Source organism: Piliocolobus tephrosceles, chromosome 14 (assembly GCF_002776525.5).
Source record: "Piliocolobus tephrosceles isolate RC106 chromosome 14, ASM277652v3, whole genome shotgun sequence".
NCBI lineage: Eukaryota > Metazoa > Chordata > Mammalia > Primates > Cercopithecidae > Piliocolobus > Piliocolobus tephrosceles.
The window spans coordinates 26,062,135-26,085,575 of record NC_045447.1 but is presented as its reverse complement, the minus strand read 5'-3'; the positions used below and the strand labels follow the sequence as shown (position 1 = coordinate 26,085,575).

At 45.8% G+C, this 23,441-nt stretch overlaps 1 protein-coding gene across 1 annotated transcript in view; it reads left to right on the top strand.

Moving 5' to 3' along the window:
• SNX30 (sorting nexin family member 30) overlaps window positions 1–23,441 on the top strand; it is a 127,827-nt gene that overhangs the window by 84,679 nt on the left and 19,707 nt on the right. The window contains exons 5-7 of the mRNA XM_023201747.2: window positions 2,289–2,484; window positions 4,563–4,762; window positions 17,024–17,110. Of these exons, the coding sequence (XP_023057515.2) occupies window positions 2,289–2,484; window positions 4,563–4,762; window positions 17,024–17,110 (483 nt within the window). The remainder of the gene's footprint in view (window positions 1–2,288; window positions 2,485–4,562; window positions 4,763–17,023; window positions 17,111–23,441) is intronic.

Below are 23,441 nucleotides of genomic sequence, written 5' to 3'. Positions count from 1 at the left end.
GCGGGAGAAGGGGGAAACCCGGGGGGGGGGGGCGCGGGGGGGGTGGTGCCCCCGCCGCGCCCCCCGCCCGGGGGAAAAGGCACAGCCCGCCTAAAAAAAAAAAAAAAAAAAAAAAAAAGATGGGTCAGCCTTGGGTGTATTTTACATGCTGAGGGATTAGAAGTTGAGGATACAGACAGGAGACGGGATCATTGGTAGGGCAAGCCCCTTGGTTTGGGGAAGGTCACAGAAGAAGCCTTCTGTGACCAAATTGCAGGGTTGGGGTGGGAGCGGAGCGGATTTTCCCCAAACACCAAGCAGCAATCGCGAGCTGGATGTCCACCAGTTTAATTCACACATTATTTACCTGGACATAGCATCAGATCCCACAAGTTGGGGACTCAGATCCCAAGATTGAGAGCTTGCAGATGTCAGACATTAAGTTCAAGCCTCTAAAACTTCTGACCAGCCAGCTTCAAGTTGGGCTTCCCGTGACCCCTTCTTCGGGTTCCATTAATTTGCTGGAGAAGTTCACAGAACTCAGAGAAACACATTTACCAGCTTACTATAAAGGATATCACAAAGGATACAGATGAAGAGTTGCATTGGGCGAGGCGTGGGGGAAGGGACATGGAGCTTCCATGCCCTCCCTGGGTGTACCACCCTTCAGGAAACTACATGTTCAGCTCTCCAGAAGTTCTCTGAACCCAGCTCTCTTGGGTTTTTGTGGAAGCTTCGTGCAACATTCTATCCTCCAGGGTGTGGGGAGGGACCCTGTCTGGAATGAGGGCCTTAGGACCCATAGTCAGAAAGCCTGGGGAAGAGTCGAGTGCTGCCTTGGGGCAGGTGAAAGGAGGGCAGGAGAAGGTCAGAGAGATTCTGTTTCCTGAGGCTTAACACACCCAACATTAGAGTGAAAAGACTGGAACAAGGGCTGTGGAGGTTATAAGCCAGGAACTGTGGACAAAAACCTATATGTATATATACACTGAAACCTCAATAGGAAAGGGTGGGTCAAGAGCAAAAATGAAGGCCTGAAGAAGGAAGTGAATTCAAAAGGAGCCCACACTCAGATACTATAGAGACCTCAGCCTGAAATTGTACATCAAATGCGGAGGGACTGTCAGGCCATGTTAGTCGTGAATTCCGAATTCTGCATCCCCTGCTCTATCCTCTGCATCAGGCCACGTCACCAGAAAGCTGTGTCCTTGTTCTGGTTTCCTTTATCTCCCTCTAGTCATCCCCTTCTAAGTCTGGGAATTAACATTCTGTTTGTATTGAGGGTGGATATGAGGAACAGACACATGTACCTTCTGTTGGAAGCTACCCTTTCAGTATGTGACACAGGACAACCTGAAGATGGTATAGATTCCTCTTAGGGTTTGATGATAGGAGGAAGCTTGTTTTATCAGGCAGGCTGATATGCTTTTTTTTTTTTCCCTTTTTTGAGGCAGTCTTGCTTGATTGCCCAGGCTTGAATGCGGTGGCACGATCTCAACTCACTGCAACCTCTGCCTTCTAGGTTTAAGTGATTCTCATGCCTCAGCCTCCTGAGTAGCTGGGACTACAGGTGCACGCCACCACGCCCAGCTAATTTTTTTTTTTTTCTATTTTTAGTAGAAACGAGGTTTCACCATGTTGGCCAGGCTGGCCTTGAACTCCTGACCTCAAGTGATCTGCCCACCTTAGCCTCCCAAGGTACTGGGATTACAGGCATGAGCCACCGTGCCTGTATTTGGATACAATAGGTTATGAAACTCAGCATATTTCCAGTTTTGCCTTCAAGAAATCCAGGGTTAAAATGTTTTGCTGTTTACAGCATCCATCCTAGGCCTGAGTTTTCTAGCAATGTTTTTCTGTCACTGTTTCCTGCTTTCCACCGTTTACTCCCCTTATATGGCTTTAGTTGGGGTATAAATAAATGAGTGATGGATCTCAGAGCCTCTGCTCTTCAGTTTTGCTCCTAAAGACAACATAGGGTACTTTGTATGGGATAAACAGATACTTGAAAAACATTATGTTAGAAACAGCATTGTGTTTAAAGGGCAGTGTGCTCCGGTGAGTGAATTTAAGGATTGGAGTTCAGCTCTGCTGAAAGGGATCTAGGTGTCAACCCACGGGAGCCTGAGTCTGGTGGTTGTGACGTCCCATCCCAAGTCCGCGTGTGAATGTGATTAGGGCCTCTAACTCAGCTCCTTGTTTCCTGAGTCCTCCATTTCCAAACTGAAGCTGCTTTTAGAAGCTGTTTTATTTAGTCCTGCCCATGTGAGTGAGTGAGTGCTTTGAACTTATTCACATATCATCCTCAGGACCTGAATGCCTACAAGAAGCAAGGGATAGCATTGCTGACCAGAATGGGCGAGTCAGTCAAGCACGTCACTGGCGGCTATAAGCTGAGGACTCGGCCACTTGAGTTTGCTGCCATAGGTGACTACTTAGATACGTTTGCACTCAAACTGGGAACCATTGATCGAATAGCCCAGCGGATCATCAAAGAAGAAATAGGTGAGCTGTCTGTTGAGGTCTTGATTATGCCCTGCAACCACATTGGCAGAAATGCCATCCACGTGTACCACAGAGAATCAAACTGCAAAACGCTGGAGTGACAGAACTAGCCCATCTTTTGCTAATCAAAGAAATACAAGGAGGGGAGGAGTTAGGTGTGACTGGAATGTCACTTTGCACCCCGTCCTTTGTCCTACTGTGTCAGCCTTGTGTTTGCTTTTCCCATGGCCAGCACTGCTGATTCGCTAGGTGTTTCCTCTTTTATGCTCTCTTAACTTTAGTTTTAAAAGTGGAGACATAGACTCAACTGCCCTTCATCCATAGGGAACAGTAATTTAATAAACAAACTTAGATACATTTTCTGGCAGAAAGATGGTTCAAAAGGACAGCTTGGGGACCTATGTTTGCCAAAGTTATGACCCTGATGAATCTTCAGACTTGTGATTGACTCACCCACTCCATCCTGGTTCATTTTAAACCCACTACTCCTGCATGGGGGAGTTGCTGGGGCCTGTATTGATCCTTCCTAGTTTTTGCCTCCACTTCCTTTCCACCCCTCTCAGGGCCACCTGCTTTGCCGCATCCCAGATTGTTGGGAATCTTTTGTCTCCTTACATACGTGTGGGGTGGACAGACGTGAACAGTGTAAATGATCGCACTGGCATGGGAAGCATGTTGAGAAGGATTCCCCAGCAGTTGCCATTCATTGGTTGCTAAGCCATGATGAAATGGCAAGACTCCTAGTGACAAGTGATGGGCCAGGTTTTCTTTATAGGGGACAAAATAAATCAACGTTTTTTTTCTCATTTCTTGTACTTATTCCCTCTACTTGATCCACTGATGATACCATGTGGGGCCCATAGGTTTTGGAGATAGCTGTGGATACCATCCACACCTAAAGATCATGCGGAGTAAATTCTGATGGGATCCAAGGGGCTGAGGTGACCACCGAGTGAGAGAGTGAGTCTGCCAGTGTAAGACCACATCTCTTGTATCAAAATGTTTCCTAAAATGCCATTGTTTATCCATTGTGACTGATTTTTTTTTAACCTTTAAAAACATCTCCCTAAATCTATATGAAACTCTGCCTCCGTTGCCTGTTAAAATACTGCTTCACGGCCGATGCGATGGCTCCCGCCTGTAATCCCAGTACTTTGGGAGGCCAAGGCAGGCGGATCACGAGGTCAGGAGATGGAGACCATTCTGGCTAACGTGGTGAAACCTCGTCTCTACTAAAAACATACAAAAAAATTAGCCAGGCATGGTGGCAGGTGCCTGTAGTCCCAGCTACTTGGGAGGCTTAGGTAGGAGAATGGCGTGAACCCGGGAGGCAGAGCTTGCAGTGAGCCAAGATCGCACCACTGCACTCCAGCCTGGGCGACAGAGTGAGACTCTGTCTCAAAAAAAAAAAAAAAATAATAATAATAATAATACTGCTTCACAGTATGGGTAGGTGAGTGGTTATTTTCTTTTGTTCGTTTGTTTGTTTGTTTTTTTGATGGAGTCTCACTGTGTTGCCCAGGCTGGAGTGCAGTAGAGCGATCTTGGCTCACTGCAAACTCTGCCTCCTGGGTTGAAGCAATTCTCCTGCTTCAGCCTCCAGAGTAGTTGGGACTACAGGTGTGTGCCGCCATGTCTGGCTAATTTGTTTTGTAATTTTAGTAGAGACAAGGTTTCACCGTGTTAGCAGGATGGTCTCGATCTCCTGACCTTGTGATCTACCCACATTAGCCTCCCAAAGTGCTGGGATTACAGGCGTGAGCCTGGCCGGCGAGTGGTTATTTTTGAAGATGTTTGGTGGATGTGGCTGCTACTGCTTTTCCCCATAAGGCCCATTATCCAACGGCATGGCATTCCCATCCATGGGATGGAATGGATTGATGTAACATGAGCTGTCGGAGTTTTAAGCAGTTGTGCTAGAAACAGTGTTGTGTTTAAAGAAGAGTGGGATCAGGTGAGTGAATGGCCAAAGAAACACATGTTCATGTAGAGAGCTCTTGGCTGTGGTGATTACAGAGTTAGTAATAGCAGCAACTGCTACCCAGCCAGATTTTAATTGGTTTCTCTTCCCTGTTCAGAGTATCTTATGGAGCTGAGAGAATATGGGCCTGTATACTCCACATGGAGCACCTTGGAGGGTGAGCTGGCTGAACCCCTGGAGGGTGTATCAGCTTGCATTGGGAACTGCTCTACAGCCTTAGAAGAGCTGACAGATGACATGACAGAAGATTTCCTACCTGTGCTCAGGGAATATATTTTATACTCTGACTCCATGAAGGTAAGCTGACTTGCTTCTTGTATATTTGGATACTTTCTTTGTAATAGCAATTATCAGAAAGTAATGGATTATTGCCTCTTTGCATGTGATACAAGTTTCCTTCTTCCTGGGTGGGCAGGATCAGACATGTGGACTGACATCATGGACATATAAATGGAACACATGGTGAACCAAGTACATGAATTAAACAAAAAGTTTGGGAAGAAATTCTTACTAGTTTCTCTGAGAGTTCAAGAAGATATAATGTTTGTGAAACAAGAACAAGGATGCCATGGAACAGTAATAGATAATTAGAGCTCTTGGAAGTTAAAACATGATTGCTGAAATAAAACTGAATAATAAAGTTGGAAGGTGAAGTTGAAGAAATCTTAAAATAAGACAAAACAAAAGTAGTTGGAAAATAGAACAGAAATGCAAAACTACTGAAAATGTGAAAGAAAAGAGACATAGGGGATTAGTCCCAAAGGTTCAGCATCTGACTGTTAAGAGTTCCTAAGAGAACAGGGAAGACTGAGGGAAGGAAATTGTAAAAGAAATAATACAAGAAAATCCCCCAAAGCCAAAGACATAAATCGTCCAATTGAAAGGACATGATAATTGCCCAGCAAAAGGATTGAAAAGATCACCAACCCAAAGCGTGTTACTGTGGAATTTTAGAACAAAAGTGATAAGAATTTGAAAGCTTTTTAAAACATAGGGAGGGGCAGATGGTATGTAAAAGGAACAAGAGTGAGGATGGCTTTGGTCTAGCAGTGGTGAACAAGAAGAGGAACTGTGAGGACAAAAAAAATCTTTGGCCTCAAATTCTGTATGCAGAATCTGGAGTGTAGTGCAGGAGGAAATGTGCCAGTGCCCACACCGGAAACTTCCCCAGTCTGCACATAGACTGGCTGGAGAACATCCCTTCAGGAGATTCCAACGATGGTGGCACTGATTAGTGAAAGGCTCAGTCTTTATGACCAATAGAAAAAGATACGTGACTCAGTGTTGAACAAGCCCACCTCTAAATAGCACCCTTATACGTCCCAAAGGAGATCTCTAGATGATTAATATGTCTTTGGAGCAGGTCTAGGGCATCCCGTGAGGAAAGACCCGAATAGGGACTGACCTGAATTCCAGAGAGAAACCTGTCAGTCAACACTGGGTTGTAAAAATGTAAAACCAGAAAGATTGTAGATCCGTGAAAACATTGTACAGGTTGAGAAGAGGAATAAAAAATAATGAACCAACTAGTTATAAAAACAAGCTATGATGGAAAACTTGAAGTACTTGCCAAAGGACAGAGAATATTCACAAACTGCCACATACCCATTCTCCTTGTTCCATCTTGTCCCATCAGGTGTGAAGGGTTGATATGTACTAAACTGTGGACAGTGGAAAATGGAGCCTCTGGTGAATCCCATTCTCATATGTGTGCAATAAAGTTGCTAATAAAACACTTTCAAAGGCAGGATTGAATTTGGATCTCTCAGTGACCAGGGAAATGGTATGAATTTCCTTATCTATAAGTTGGAAATGATGGCAGTGATAGGATAAAGTCAGATGTGAGATCATTAGCCTGAGAACCCTAGTTGGAAATTATTGGAACTGAGGCTGTAAACCAAAACTTCTGGCTGTGAATTTGCAGCTCATTCTCCTGTATCACGTTGACTTTTGTTAAAAAAAAAATTGGGATATACACATTGAATTTTTGATCCTATGGCCGAAACAAGTATAGAAAGCCATCCTGACTTCCTTAAAATGAACCAGAATATTTCACTTATCAAGTTAATGGTATCTGTTCTTTTTTTTTTTTTTGAGATGGAGTCTCACTCTGTTACCAGGCTGGAGTGCAGTAGCATGATCATGGCTCACTGAAACCACCTCCTCCTGGGTTCAAGTGATTCTCATGCCTCAGCCTCCCAAGTAGCTGGAATTACAGGCACCCGCCACCACACCCAGCTAATTTTTGTATTTTCAGTAGAGACAGGGTTTCCCCATGTTGGCCAGGAGGAACTTGATCTCCTGACCTCGTGATCCGTCCGTCTTGGCCTCCCAACGTACTGGGATTACAGGCGTGAGCCACCGCGCCTGTCCGGTATCTGTTCTTATAAACAAAACTAAGTTTTTCCAATTCCTAGAGTGTCCCTGGATTTGTCTCTTACGTATACACACCTTTCATCAAATACTCTCTTAACCTTGCCAGATGAAAAATCCAGTGCATACACAGCTCTGGGATACTATAGTACAGATTACTCTGTTTTTGCCTGTGACAAGTATGTTAGTAGTTAGTATATATTTGTATTTGAAGCACAATTTAAAAATGTCATATAGCAAGGATTTATCTGGCATCTATAAAACATTATTACACTGGGAGACATAAGCTTGTGTAAGTTAGATATCAAATAAACATTTGTTTGCTCTTTCTTTACCCCCCATGCGTGGGGCATATGTATTGAGTTTCTTGTTTACTGAGCCTGAAAAATCAGGTCAATCAGGCTGAGCAAATGGGATTAATTGTACACAGTCTTGTCTGGGGAAGGGCATGGAAAAGAGGAAGTGTGGGCTGGCAGTCTCTGAAACCCAAGCTCTATCCCTGATAGTAGCTGAGCTGAGTCCAATTAATAAGAAACAGGGCCCCCTGCTCCTCCTCTTTTCACCAGGGAAACGTCTCTGTGGAGTGCCCTGGCCTTGATAGGAGTGATTGGATGGCAAAACAAAGACTGTGTCTAGAGTTGTCGGGGTCTGTGTGGCTGGTACTAAAGACACCAGGAGAATGATAGGTGTCTTAAGTGGCTTTCCCCACCTTTTCACATTGCTGCTCTTTAAGAATTTTTAAGTATATTTTCTTTTTCCAAGAGAGTCATATAGTTCCATTTCCAAAGTGGCTTTCTGATTTTTGAAACATAAGCAGGGCAGACTTTGCTGTGCAGTATGGAAACTAAACGTGGAGCAGAGGACTTGCCATAGGCCTGGCTATGGCCTGTTCTTTTTATTTTTGGAGATGGAGTCTTACTCTATCGCCCAGGCTGGAGTGCAGTGGCACGATCTTGGCTCACTGCAACCTCCACCTCCTGGGTTCAAGCGATTCTTCTGCCTCAGGCTCCCGAGTAGCTGGGATTACAGGTTCACGCCACCACGCCCGGCTAATTTTTGTATTTTTAGTAGAGATGGGGTTTCACCATGTTGGCCAGGCTGGTCTCAAACTCTTGACCTCAAGTGATCTGCCCGCCCCGGCCTTCCAAAGTGCTGGGATTACAGGCCTGAGCCCCCACATCAGGCCTGTGGCCCGTTCTTCATCAGCTGCTGAATGGTCCTCAGAGCTGAGAAAGTCCTGGTTTGGTTTTGGTGAGGCGTTACTGGTGTGGTGAGGTTCTGTCAGTCTATCTTCATCATGGCCTTCAGGGAACCTAATGGTGAATGTTTGTCTTCATCATTTGGAGGTAGTGGTCTGTGCCTTAGGAATTTGACATGGTGGAGGGCTGGTCCATCCCTGGATGGGAAAATGCCAGGGCTCATCGAAGTCCTGTCCTGGTGGGGCTGTGGTTGGGGTTCCTCTCTGAGTTTGAAAGGGCATTTAGGATCATCTGTTTCATTTGCTCATTGTTGACACGAAGAAACAGACCCTTGTGGGTAAATCTTTCTCTGTTGCATGGCCTTAGTGACCAATCAGCTTGTAGCTGTGTGTTTACTACTTGCCAAGAGGCAAACTTCAGGCTTTTCAAGCCTGGCCTCCAGTTGTATCTCTTTCAGGACAGTTGTGGCTAGGTATGTTCTGTTCCCTTTGGAGGTAGAGAGCATAGAAAAATAGAGTCATTATCAAGGCACTCAGAACAAATGGAACAATGTTAGTTTAAGCCGTGAACAATGAGAACAGCTTGTACTGGAAAGACGGTTGAAGGCATGTGTCACAAGGTTATGTGTGTGGGGGACAGGAGGGTACCAAAAGTTAGTTACCCTTAAGCCCAGACTCGAGTTAAATACCTTGCAGACATCCACAGGTGAGCCCTTATGTAGGATTTCACATTCTGTAAACTGTGTGTCTGTAAAATGAAATTAGGGTAGTGATGGACTGAAAGACAGCCTTTTGAAGTCCTCACCACTTTTCTGGCAGTGCCTTTTGAGTATTAGCGTTGTCATGACCAGGCCAAGTGTTGGAGAAGCTTTATTCATGAAGATTTGGGCAGGACCATCTTATTTCCCACACTGCCTTATCCATAGAAGGTGGTCAGCAAGTATGTAATCAAATTGGACAATTTGATAAATTTGCAACACTTACAAATATACAATGATCGCACATTGTACATCTTACTTTTAAGAGATTTATGTCAATGCGCATGCTTATATCAGGGCTCTTGGTGAATGACTGGGGTGGGATGAGGTTCTGAAGTAAGAGTGGATGAAGAAGGCTATGGCTGGAGACTTGGATGACATATGGGAATGAGCTGTGCAAGGGTCAGAGGATGGAGCATTTTAGGTAGAGGGGAGCAGCCAGTGCAAAGGTCTGAAAGCTGAAATGAGCTCAGAGTCTTTGCAGATCAGAAAAGCTGGTGTGAGTGGAGCCCGGTTAGCAAAGGAGTAAGTGGTAAGCGGTGAGGTCAAAGAGAGATAGGAGCCTGGTCCTGCAGTAGCTTTTTTTTTTTTTTTTTTTGAGACAGAGTCTCACTCTGTTGCCCAGGCTGGAGTGCAGTTGCATGATCTCAGCTCACTGCAACCTCCGTCTCCTGGTTCAAGCATTTCTCCTGCCTCAGCCTCCTGAGTAGCTGGGATTACAGGCATGCACCACGACACCCGGCTAATTTTTTGTATTTTTAGTAGAGACAGAGGTTTCACCATGTTGGTCAGGCTGGTCTCGAATTCCTGACCTCGTGATCCACCCATCTCGGCCTCCCAAATGCAGTAGCATCTTAAAGACCATCTTAAAGGCTAGCAAGAGTCTGGACTTTATTCTAAGGACTAGAAGGGAAGCCATTTAGTTTTATGCAGGGAGATGACAGGATGTGATTTTTACTTTTAGAAGACAACTAGTGCTACAGTATGGAGAATACATTGTAGAGGATGAGAGTAGTGGTTGGGAAGACCGTTGAGAAGGCTGTCACAGGAAGCCAGGGGCAGAAAACTAGGTGGTGGAGCCTGGACTGCAGTAGTAGAGACGTAGGTGGATTTGGGGTATATTTTGGATGACAGGCCAATGGCACTTGCTGCTGTAGTGATGTAAGAAAGGAATTGGGGTTTTTGGCTTTAGCAGCTGGGTGGATAGCAGTACTGTTTATTGGGACGGGGAGGATCCAGGGAGGAACAGGTTGGAGCAGTTGGGAGTCCACTGTTTTGGGCATGTGGAGTTCAGAATGCCCCCTAATCATTAAAGTGGAGATATCGTGGCAGTTGATTATGAGTTAGTCCAGAATGGGAATAGAAATTTGGGAGTCATTAGTGTATAAATGGTGTTTAAATCTCTGAGACCGATGGAGATCATATGAGGAGATGTGATTGAGGTGCGTAGAGTGTCAAGGCCTGCGCCCGTGGCATGGTAATATTTATTGGTCTGTCACCTTAAGAGGAAAGAACAAGTAGCAAAGGAGCCCACGAAGGAAGGGTTGGTGTGGCCGGAGGGAAAAGAAGTAGAGGATTGCCTCCATGAAGCCAAGATAAATGTTTTAAGAAGCAGCGAAATATATCTGTTGGATTTAATAATATGGACATTGTCGGTAATCGAGATTAAAAGTGTGAGATGTGGATGCAGAAGTTTTGGTTTAAAGACAACGTTTGTCTTCCAGTTGGAGATAACTTGCACAACATTCCGGGGTAGTCCTTTTCAAAAGCCGGTTTAAATTGTCAGGTTTCTTCAGCCTCCCCACCTCTTCCCCACAGGGCCACAAGGTGTCGCTGATGAGTCAAGCTCCGGGAACACGACCAGTTGGTGCTGTAGGTTGGCCATTTCCGGTGCCTTTCCAAAACCGAAATGAAGAGTTTTCTGGAAGATTGAGTTGTCAGGGAAAAAATGCCCCCTTTCCTGAACAAAAGAGATTATACAGAGTGGCTAATTTCTTGCAACTAAAATAATGTGAAGAAGCAGGATGTGAAATATACATGATTTCAAAGGATTTTTTAAAATTTAGAAAAATATTAAAATGAAAACTCTGAGATTCCCAGTAATGGCAGACTGAATACACATTTAAACTTCACCAAAGTGACACTAAAAGGATTTTGACAAAAGTCACAAGCCCACAGACAAGAGCAACAGGCAAGGAGGCAATAGCAGTACAATTTTGGTAAGTACTAAATGACTCAAGCTGATTTTGAAACCGACTATGGGGGAAAAAACTGAGAAGTCACCTGGTTTACACCGTGGAACCCTCCAAAAGGGTCAAGAGTTGGCAGCACCACGCCCCTCTGGGACTGAGGTAGAGCTGAAGAGAAGAATAAATCTAGAGTCTGTTTAAGAATCCTAGCTTCCGATCCTCTCCTCTCTGCTCACACAGGGGCCACTTCCTTCTCTACTTTGGCAGAACTGGGGGTCAATTCTCTGGAGGGGGCCTCTCTGGACCAAGAGACTCTAGGCACACTTGAGGGTGTTCAATGAAAGATTACTGATGTTGGGACTCTTCTCCTGCTTGGCTCTCTGCCTTAGATCTTCCATGCAAGGAGGAAAAGAGCCTTTTCTAGAAAATCTGGGTGGGCCAAGAGAAGTTACCCACAGATACAGATATTGGCTGGCGGTGGAGAGCCAGGGTGGTTCCTCAATGAAAGGACCCAGCCGAGTCTCCTATGGAGAATGTCAGCAAGCCCTCTGTGCAGAGAGCTTTCAATCCATTTCCATGGAGTTTCCCTCTTGGATGAGTGGACAGATAAAGGTCACCAGATATGTAAGGGAAGATTTGAATATGAATATCAGAAGTAAAAACAAAGAAGAAAAAGCCTACCAAATGAAACACTGATGGAGAAGAAAATTTCCAGAAAAAAATTGTTAATATTTTCCAAAAGAGAAGATATCACAGCCATAAAACAATAATTTTTAAAAATTCAGAGAACAAAGAGCTCTTAGAAATTAAAACCATGATAGGAATAAAAAAATTAATAGAAGAGTTAGAAGAAAAAGTTAAGGATGTCACATATGAAAAGAAACCAAAAGAGAATTGAAGAAAAAAATATGAAAATTAGAGGATTAGACCATCTGACTAACAAGTGTGCAGGCAGAGAAACAGAAATGGGAAGTATCAAAGAAGCCATTCAAGGAAAATGACCAGAAGGGAAGAAATAATGTATCACTGGTTGTTCTGCGTGATGAGATTATGTATGACTTCTCCCCCTCCTTTAAATTTTCCAAGTTGTATGTAAAAATATCTCTTAAAATGAGGGGGTAATGTGTGGTTTCAGTATTACCAACATTGCCCCAGGACATCTAAATCACAGGTGGTCCTGGTTTCCATAGAATATGTAAAAGGAGCGTGTTGAAAGGGGTAACCTGAACTCAGTCATTTAACCAGAGCTGGTGATATCACTAGGACCAAATCAGACTCGTTTTCCTGCCTGCAGGAAAGTGCCCTTCTAGAGGGCTGCCCTAAGCCGCAGGACTGTGTGGGTATTTTATTTTTATTCTCATTTGTTCTTTGTTACTGATCACCCATTACTCTACATGAATTCCACTTGGGTCTTGGGTCGTCAGCCCTGGCCTACAGGAATATGAACCACCCATCCTGCTGTTCTCTCCGGGGAGCTGAGCTGTTCCTGCTGCTTTGGTATCCTCTTCCAGCCCTGCATCCTAGCGTCCCTCTTCCACAAAGCTTTGAAGCTGAAAAACTTGGTGGGCTTGAAGAGGCTTTTTGGTAGCTGCTGACCTTTGGCGCTGGGGCTCTTTTTCTGCCTTTCCCCCTCCCATAGTTTGTGAGCCCACAGCCTTGGCAGGGGAAGACATTTGCAAGAGTCTGGGAGTGGGGAAGGGACGCTGCGCTTTTCTGTAAATACTGACCACTGTGGTCTTTCTTGGGACAAATCCAGTGCAGATGTTGAAAGCCAAACCACAGAATTCATCTGTCATCCAACTCTTCTAAACGTTTTGTCTTTGTAGATAAAGACTGTTTGATTAATATTTCAGGGATGACGTAACTATAGACCTCTTAATGACTGTTATTAATTTGTTACAAACATTTGGATGACAGATATCATCTGTTGGATGTTTCTATTGTTTAGCCTTTTTATTATAGAAAAATTCAAACATATCACAAAATAGAGCGAAAGCAATAAACCCACATGTATCCCAGCCATCCCACGTGGATCCCAGCCATCCTGCACGTATCCTAGCCAGCATCAGCAGTCGCCCACTCGTGACTCATCTGGTTCTGTCTCTCTCTAACGCTGCTCCCAACTCCCACCCCGTGGTTTAATTTAACACAAATCCTGAAATCATATTATTTCATACAGAAACATTTAGTACGTATCTCTAAAATACAAACTTTTTTTTAAGGACTACCTAATTATGTTTAAATATCCAGTTAGTGTTCATATTTCCCCAGTTTGTCTCAGACACAGTTTCTGTTTATTTTTCCAAATTGAGATCCAGACAGGATCTATACATTGATTGGTATGTTTCTTAAATATTAAAAAATCCTTCTTTATCCATTTATTTTTCCTTGTAATTTATTTGTTAAAGAGTCATTTGTCGGCCAGGCGCAGTGGCTCAAGCCTGTAATCCCAGCACTTTGGGAGGCCGAGACGGGCGGATCACGAGGTCAGGAGATCGAGACCATCCTGGCTAACACGGTGAAACCCCGTCTCTACTAAAAATACAAAAAAAAAAAAAAAAAAATTAGCCGGGCGTGGTGGTGGGCGCCTGAGGTCCCAGCTACTCGGGAGGCTGAGGCAGGAGAATGGCGGGAACCCGGGAGGCAGAGCTTGCAGTGAGCCGAGATCACGCCACTGCACTCCAGCCTGGGCGACAGAGACTCCGTCTCAAAAAAAAAAAAAAAAAGTCATTTGTCTTCTCTTCACTGGAAAATAGAGATAGTAAAGTTCCAGATTATTAGGACCACTTGAAATCGCAACAAAATGTTCTAATGTTTAAAAAAATAAGTGTCTGAGAGGAATTTATTCCATGTCTCTAATTAAAAGTCACTTTGTGAGCGTGAGGCCCTCCTTGGGCACCCTGTGTACAATTTTGCCTTCCCCAAACCCTTGGTACTTACCTTCCATTCCTGTTTTATTTTTCCTCCTAATGCCCAGAGCTACCTACTGTATATTTTACTTGCTTCTTTTCTGCCTCTCCTCTAGAATATAAGCTCCACATGGTTTTGTGATTTGTTCTCTGCTCTATCCCCATCCCTGGCTAGAAGAATGAAGATGTATGAAGGCAGGGCAGAAGCAGCGTGGGGATGGGTGTGTAGAGGAGGGCAGGTGGCATGAAGCGTGAGGAGGAAATTCTCACTGTGCCCTTCGCCTTTTTGATGTGTCATATCCATGGGATGCCGATCCCTATAAAGTTCCGTGAGAAGTTCAGATGATGACTCTCTTCTGCTTGTCATTCAATGATGGAGGGGCCTCTCTTGGCCTCTTTACCCCACTGCCAGCTCGGGCCTCATGTCAGAGCCACAGGCTGGTTTGACCAATTTTATCAATAGAGACTGGGCTGGGGAGCCATCCTTTCAGAACATCACCAACAGTGTGCAAAGGCGTCCCAGTGAGGGTGGCGGTCGTCAGTAGTTTGTCTTGATTCAGAACACATTGTCCAACCTTTAGCGTGGTTGGATCGTGGGCCAGCTGCGAAGCCACATACTGGAAGACAGCGAGAACAGCCTGAATGAGCCACTGCTGTGCCATGAGCCAGGTGTGGCCTTGAACAGGGCCCGCCACCGTCCCTTGGTCTCCTCATCTGTAGAAAAGGGATGATGCGCATTCGCCTCTGCAGGGTTACTGGGAGCCTTTTGTGCTGTCCAGCGATGCAGGGCTGTTAGGGCAGATCCTCCAGTCGGCCTGCGCGAGAGGGCAGCGTTCTGGCCACGCAGGATAATACTGAGAGACAGAGACCCTGCCTCTCCTGTGGGCCAGGGCAGGCCCAGGCTAACTGGAGGGAGGGATATGGCTGGATCTCCAGGCTCCCTCATCTGTTTTGGGCATGGGGAGAGGAGACGCTTTTGGACTATTGTAGCTGAGTAGGCTGCTTACCACTGGTGTGCACTTCCCTTCACAGGATGCCTAGCATCTTACTGGAAAAACATCCAGTACCACATATCCAGACTAGCGCTTCCAGGAAAGAACATGAGTTGTCCCAGTGACACACACACTGTCAGTGGGGTTGATGCATCTCCCCCCAACCCCTCATAGTCCCAGGGGTCTTGCAACCCCAGCAGTGCCCCCAGGAGCCCCCAGGCTGTGCTGGTATTGTCTTAGGAGGTTCTTGCCACACTGACAGTGTGTGTGTCACTGGGACAACTCATGTTCTTTCCTGGAAGCGCTAGTCTGGATATGTGGTACTGGATGTTTTTCCAGTAAGATGCTAGGCATCCTGTGAAGGGAAGTGCACACCAGTGGTAAGCAGCCTACACGGCCCCCACCCTGCTGTGCCATTGCACCTTGGGGAACCACATTTGCACGTCCCTAGAGAAGAGGATTTTTACTACTGATGGTACCAGACCAATAGATTTAGATTATTTTTTGGGCTATATGAAGTCCACAAAGTACTTTTTTTTTTTTTTTTAACTTTATAGATTTATGTCATCCAGTATGGTAGCCACTAGCCATATGTGGCTCTTTAAGTTTAAATTCAAATGAGTAATATGAAATAAAAATGTAAACCCAGTTCCCCAGTCCTGCTAGCTTTGTTTCATGTGCTCAGTAGGCACAAGGAGGCGGTGGCTCCTGGATTAGTGCAGGTTATAAAACATTTCCATTATAGCAGAAAGTTCCATTGAGCAGCACTGTAAATATTCCTATTCAAAGATGAATGAGTGTGGGGAGGAAATGTCAGGGCACTTAGGAGACAGCTGAATGGCAACTGATGGAAAATTATTGTAATTTTAACCTCATTTTCATTTCTTGATAAAATACTTCTCAAAGCAAACTTTTCAGAGGAAGACTTGAGTTTCCCAGTATTGACACATTCCATTAAAAGGTTGAACCCGCAGCACTCTCAACTCTTCAGTTGCCTGTCACGTTTTAGCACAGTCAGGGACACGGGGTGCCTGTGCTTAGCCAGGGAGTGACTCTTTCCTGCCCTGACTCCACACTCTGCTGGAAGGTCCCCTATGGGGAAACTGCCTGATTAGAAACTTTCATAGCAATTTATTTCTTTTGAGTTAGTGGAAAAGAAAGGTCTTATCACTCTTGGTTTGCCACTTGTGATTCTACTAAAGGAAGGAAAAAGAAACCCGTTGATGAAACAGATACTTTTCTAGAAGGTCGACTAGAAGCGTTTCTGTTTTGCTTAGTGGGTTCATAGCAGCAGAGCTCAGACGAAGTGAGGGGAACCCTGGCACAGATTTACGGGGGCATTCACTCTCAGGTGCCAACGTTGTACTGCACGGGCCAAAGAGGGAGTGTCTCCTTACATTTTGCACTCCGGGTACCTGGCTTGCCTCACTCTTGTCCCATCCTGGGCTGGCTCTCATGGGGCCCATTGACCCTTCACTCTGGTGGGCTGGCTGCATGGTTCTAGGAATTCTGGACTTGCACATGTATAGCCCGTTTAGCACATACAGACACATACTGTGTCTGAGCCTCTGTCACACTGAACCCCTCAGGTAGGGAGTGCGTCTCTCTGCTCTTTCTACACCTGGATCAGAGTAGAGGACTAGTAAGTGGCTAATGAATGATTCAATGAACAGATCAGTCCACTAGGGGTCCACTCACTGAACTGAAGAGTGAAGAGTTCTCTTAGACTTTTCCTTTAAGATTTCAGAGAACATCTAGCATTGTAGCCTGCAAAGCTCCACATTTCTGCACAGCTGGGCTCTGGCTGCACACAGTGAAGCGGAGAGTCCTCCCAGCAGTGTGACAATGGGTGGGTGCTGTTTCCCCTGTTTGCCTTTTCCTAGAATTTCTTTCCTTTCAGCATCAAGGTTTCGTTACTTTACTAGAAACCCCAGCCTCAGGAGTGGTTCTCTTCTCTTCCCTCCTTTCCCCGGCTTCCTCCAGAGTTTCTGCCATGGCCAGACTGTCCTAGAAGCACATGGCTGGGCCTGGGGTAGGCCTCAATTTGGGGAGGCGTGGGGGAAAAGAGGCAATCACTTGGGGGTGGGAGGCCCCTTTGTGAACTCAGTGTTACATGCTTCTCTTCTCTGCCTCCCACAGAGTGTATTGAAGAAGAGGGACCAAGTTCAAGCAGAGTACGAAGCCAAACTGGAAGCTGTGGCTCTGCGGAAGGAAGACCGCCCCAAGGTCAGGGAAGCCACCTGGGAAGGGCTGCAAAGCTGCGGTCTCCCTGCTGGTGCTAAGTAAATTCTCATCTCTAGATCTGTGTGACTACGCGTGGTCAGTGCCGGCTGGGCTGTGTTGATGAAATTGCCCTTTTTCACTCCCTTTTCTGTCCTACTTCTGCGAGTTCCTAGTGTTCACTTGGGATTGAGTTTTCTACTGTTTCCTGGGCCTAATTTTTTTTTTTTTTTTTTTAAAGACTTACAGCTCTGCCATTCATCAGCAGTTCTTTGCTCCATAGAATGGCATTGCAGAGAGGAGGAAAGAATAGCCTAGATCAGTGCTTTCAAAGTGTGGTTCATAGGCCCACAAACTCTACAATCCATGATGAGGAAAGTATAGAAGCACTTGGAAACTTCTATAGGCATTTGATGTTGCTGCAGAACTAGTTGTACACATTGTGTTGAACACTCAAGACAAGCGTGTTAAACTCGCGTGAGGAGTTGCGCGTGGAGCAAGCTGCATGCTGGTTCTGCGTAGCAGGACTACAGCTTGGTCGAATTGGGGAAAAAAAGCCAACAAAAAGTGGCCCATTACACCACAGAGTTCGAGCATCACTGATCTAGCTTGTCTAGGATGCCTTCTGGCTCCAGTGTTTGTGACTGCTCAGTAGGTTCACCTTGCCCGCTGCCTAGACAGAGCTGATTTATCAAGACAAGGAACTTGTAATGGCATAAGAGTAATTCATGCAGAACCAGCTGTATGGGACACTGGAGTTTTACTATTATTCAAATCATTCTCCCTGAGCATTTGGGGATCAGAGTTTTGAAAGATAATATGGTGGGTAGGGGCTTAGGAAGTGGGGAGTGCTGATTGGTCAGGTTGGAGATGGAAATATAGGGGGTGGAAGTGAGGTTTTCTTGGGGTCTTCTGCTCCTGGGTGGGATTGCAGAACTGGTTGAGCCAGATTACCACCTGGGTGGTGTCAGCTGATCCATTGAGTACAGGGTCTGCGGAACATCTCAAGCCCTGATCTTAGGTTTTACAGTAGTGATGTTATCTCCAGGAACAATTTGGGGAGGTTTAGGTTCTTGGAGCCAGAGGCCTCATGACCCCTAAACCTTAATTTCTAAGTAGCTAATTTGTTAATCCTACAAAAGCAGACTGGTTGCCAGGTAAGAAGGAGGTCTTTTCAGGAAAGGGCTATTATCAGTATTGTTTCAGAGTCAAACCATAAACTGAATTCCTTCTCAAGGCTAGTTCATCCTACGCCCAGGAATGAACAAGGACAGCTTAAAGGTTAGAAGCAAGATGGAATGGGTTAGGTCTGATCTCTCTCACTGTCATAATTTCCTCAGTTGTAAGTTTTGCAAAGGCAGTTCTCTGTTTTGGGTCTAGACAGAGGATCACAGTTGTAAAAATGCATCTGTTGTATTGGTCACCCTGTTTGTTGTCTTTCTCTTCCCTGAGCCGGGATTAAAAATGAGTAATAATGGCCAATATGCAAGTGCTTGCCCTTGCAGCATGCTAAGCGCTCTCGCTGTCTCTTGCACGTTTGCTCTACACACACTCGCAGTTGGCCCTCCAGATCCGTGGGTTCCACATCTGCAGATTTAGCCAATTGCAGATTGAGAGTATTGGGGGAAAAAAAACAATAAAAAATAATAATACAACAGTAGAAAATAACACAAGGAAAAAAAACTAATGCAGTACAGGTTGCCTGTCTCTTATCCCAAATGCTTAAAACTAGAAGCGTTTCAGATTTTGGGATATTTGTGTATACATAATGAGCTATTTTAGGGGTGAGACCAAAGTCTAAACATGAGATTTATTTCTGTTTCTTATACACCTTATACACATAGCCTAAAGGTACTTTTATAGAATATTTTAAATAATTTTGTGCATGAAACAAAGTTTTGACTGCAACCCATCACATAAGGTCAAGTGTGGAGTTGCCCACCTCTACCATGTTGACCCTCAAAAAGTTTCAGATTTTGAGCCAGGCATAGTGGTGCAGGTCAGTATTTCCTCTTACTGGGGAGGTTGAGGTGGGAGGATCCCTTGAGGCCAGGAGTTAGAGGCTGTAGTGTGTTATGATTGCGCCTGTGAATGGCCACTGCACCCCAGCCTGGGCAGCATAGAGAGACCCCATCTTAAGAAAAAAAAGATTTTGGATTTTGGGGCATTTTGGGTTTTCAGATTGGGGATGCCCAACCTGTATAACAATGATGTATAAGGTATTTATGTTGTATTAGGTATTATAAGTAATCTAGAGATGATTTAAAGTATACAGGAAGCTGTGCATTGGTTATATGCAAACACTACATGATTTTATATAAAGGGCTTGAACATTCACAGATTTTGATGTCTCAGAAGTCCTGGAACCAATCCCCACCCCACCCCACCAGATAGCGAGGCGACACCTGTGTGTGTGTATATGTGCATGTATGTGTACAATCTCATTGATTCCATACCACAACCATGAGGTTTAGGTACCTTTATTATCCCCATTTGAGAGATGAGCAAACCAAGGCCCAATGTCACACAGCTAGCGCTGGTAGAGCTAGGATGGCACCCTGCCGTTGGACTTTAGAATCTTGCCACCTACCATTACGTCACTCTGCCTCTTTTTGGTTTGTAAGAGGAAGGTGTATTTGTTTTCAAAGAGTGGGGTGGGGAAGGTTAGTAAGATAATAGCAAGGACCCGCATTTCAGGGAAATGGTTTGACATCAGAGCTGCGGGGTTTTCCTCTTTTGCCGTGGTTCCTGCTGCCGCCGCCATGCCGAGACATACCTGGAAAGGAACCAGCTTTGGAATTTGAAACTCACACCTCAGAAATGATACACCTTGGCTTTGTGTAGTGTCTTTAATGTTAATTGCATCACAGGATCACTGCAGTGGTCACTGAGGCCCAGAGGGAAGGCATTGTTCTTTCCCCGTTTCATGGGTGGGGAAGTGAGGCACAAAGGAGCTGGACAAATTGCCCAGCCTCTTTGATGCCGAGTGACTCTCCATCCTGTGCATGTTTGTTGTGTTGATTCCAGCATCACTGGTAGTGATTTACACCAGAGCGTAAAGGCTGCATATATCTACAGAAAGGCAGATGATGAGGATTGGAACTGTGGTCACTGGCCCAGCGTATGCAGCTGGCACCCTCCCTCTGGTTCCTCCTGCCACAACTGTTCTCCTTCTTCCATCCTGTTTGTCTGTCATAAGGGAAGTGACAGCAGAAATGCAGCCATGTGCTCACAACTGCCCTCTGCCTGCCTGTGGCCTGCTCCACTGACGAGTCCTGAACTGGCCTGTGATATTCTGGAACATCTGCTGAGCCATGTCTCGGTCTCATTTAAAGGGATGACTTAGGATGATTTATTTGTGTATATTTTAAAAGTTTCCTTTCAACGAAGGGATTTAAAGGGATGACATAGGATGATTTGTTTGAATATGTTTTAGAAGTTTGCATTTAGCCCGCAAATGTAAAGATATAAGTCATTCACAGAAAAACAGATAACTGTGTGATCTCACTTATATGTGGAATCTAACAAAGTTGAAGTCATAGAAACAGAGAGTAGAACGGTGGTTGCCAGGACTCAGGATGGGGGAAATCATGGTCAAAAGGTACAAACTTTCAGTTATAAGGTGAGCAAAATCCTGGGTATTCCATGCACAGTGTGGTTGGTGATGGGTGTGTTCATTAATTTGATTGTGATCATCACTACACAGTGTGTACATGTGTCAAATCATCACGTCATATGCCTGGAGTGTATATACTTTTATGTGTCAGTTAAATATTTAAAGAAAAATAGAAGTCACTTTTCCTGGCTAGGGAGGGAAGGAGAACCAACAAGTTCTGCCACTGGCCTAGTTTGGAAACCGAGGATTCTGCATCTTAAAGATGTCATGTGTGTGGTTCTGTAAATAGCATCTGTACAAGCTCAGCACTGAATACAGGCTTTCTCAGAGGCTGATACTGTCATTTAATATGTTCAGCCTTATACAGGACACATTCCTTTCCAAAGCCAGGAGCTGAAGGTTCGGAATAATAGGCCGAGTTAAGTCTTAAGCGCGCCTGGCTTGCTGGCTGCTGGCTGCTGGAAGCACATGCCAGGCTTGGAGCAGTCCCGAGCAGAGCGAGACACTGGTTTTGGCGCCCTCATAACCCACAGCTGCCTGCCAGGGCTCCCGGCCTCACATTCCTGTGGGTCTGGGTGATTCCTGTCAACTCCCCGCACTGTGGAAATCTTTGGCTGCTGCTGTTCTCCGCCTTCCCGGACTCCACTTACCCACATGGCTCATCCTCTTGGCCACGGGAATTCTACCAGAGGCTAATGGTTTCCTCCCCGTCAATGAAAATGACTAGTCAGTCCTGAACACACACCTGCGTTCTCCTAGCACACTGTGGCCAGGCCGTCTTCACCTTCCCTCTTCCTGGTGGGATGTTGAGCCGTGCCACATTCACTTTGCTACTTATTTAGCAATTGTTATTTTTAAAGACAAAATGGGCTGTCATGGTGGTGTGCCAGTGAGTGTAAAGTAACAGTGGCGGCAGCAGAAATCCTTTGCCACCTTTGGGTCTGGGGCAGCAGCTGCCTTGGTGGGCAGAGGAGGGTGCAGTTGGCAGCCTGTCCAAGTCCAGCACGGTTCAAGCACAGGATTTAGAATCAGAGGGCCCTGGGTTCAAAGCCCAGCTGTGCCCCAAGTTGCCCAGATCTGCTCCTCAGCCTTTGTGGGCCTCTGTTGCCTGACACACGTGATTGTCGTGATGCCATAAAGTGCTTGGCGTAGTGTCTGACGTCAGAAGTAGTGTCTGACGTCATGACAGACGCTCCCTTGGAGGAGCCTCCCGTGTCCACACAGGCTGCAGTAGGACTGTGGGCGGAGAACTTTGTTTTCTGGGTTTGCTGTCACATATTTTAAGAAGTCCCTTTTCTGACCACAAGGTTTTAGACATTGTTTCCTGTGTCCTCAAGCTTCCCCTGCCTCCCTACCCCTCCACACACCTGTCCTCCCCGACAGCCCATCAGGAGGTTTGGTGGATGCCGAGGAAATGAGCAACTTAAGGTTTTTGCTGTGCTTTGCCTGATGGGATTGTGAGTTCATGAAGCCAGAGCTACTGTTGATGAGATTTTTTTTTAAAAAGCCAGGGAATTCGGAAGTGGGTTAGGGCTGATTCTATCCCAGGGCTTCGGCCAGGTCTGTTGGGAACTGATGGTGGGAGCAAGGTAGCTCAGGGGACTGTCGCAGGAGTGCTGGGGAGGAGAGAGCCCCTGGTATGGGCATGGCCAGCAGAAGATCCGAGGGAGTCTGGGGGCTTACCTCGTTGTCAGGTGAAACCGAAACCTGAAAAACTTGTTGCAGGTAACGAAGGAAAGTTGATTTCTGTGGAGTCATGGAGTGGCATCAAAATCTGATCACTTTTTTGTAACCCAGGGGAAGGAAGTGGCCTCCCCTGTCTCCACGACCTTCCCTGTAAATTTCAAAGTGGGGTGATCCTCTTAGGGGAGTCCTAGAATGTCTTGGGCTGGAGGAGCGCATGCTAACGGCAGAGGGTGTGGAGGCCTCTGGAGCTGGGGAATAATGGTGGTGTCCGAGAATGCAAAGTTTTGCTTTGTGGTTGGGCTAAGGCTGGAGAAAGCTCAGCAGACACTGAGGTGGTGATTCCCAGGCAGATGGAACTTTAGAGACTTGGCCTTCTCCATGTTAATTGTGAGGTTGGAGAAGCAACATGCACTTACTTAGTAGAGGCTGGCTGCCTTCTGCTGGACCTGTTGGGCCACAGCCTGGTGCACACCTTAGAATCTAACCCACTGTGGAAGGTAGGGGGCCTCAGAGCTCTTACAGGAGACGAGGAGAAGCTGAAGAACTTCATTTAAAACGGGACCGGGAGCATCTGCACCCTCGAATGACAGTGAGGGTAACGGAGAAGGAGCTTTTGCCTTTTCCTGTCTTCCACGTTGGACTCTTTTCAGTGCTGATACAGTCGGTATAACCAGCTCCAAAAAGAACAAAGAAGGGATGCAAGGGAGAAGGCTTCACAGAATTCCTAGTTATCTTCAAAAGGTTAAAAAAAAGAAAAAAAAAAGCGGGGTGCTGTTTTAGGCCCTGACTCACAGGTAGCGTCATCCTGGGTGCAGTGCCAGCTGAAGAAGTTTAAATGGGTGGTGTTGGAGTGCAGGTGAGGAGAAATGGGCCACGTGGAGAGGACCTGGGGTGTCGGTGTGGAGGGGGGCGGGCACATGGCGTGTGTGTGGGGAGGGCGCATGGCATATATGGAGGGTGTGTGTGGCGTGTAGGGAGGGTGTGTGGTGTGTAGGGAGGGTGTGTGGCGTGTAGGGAGGGTGTGTGGCGTGTAGG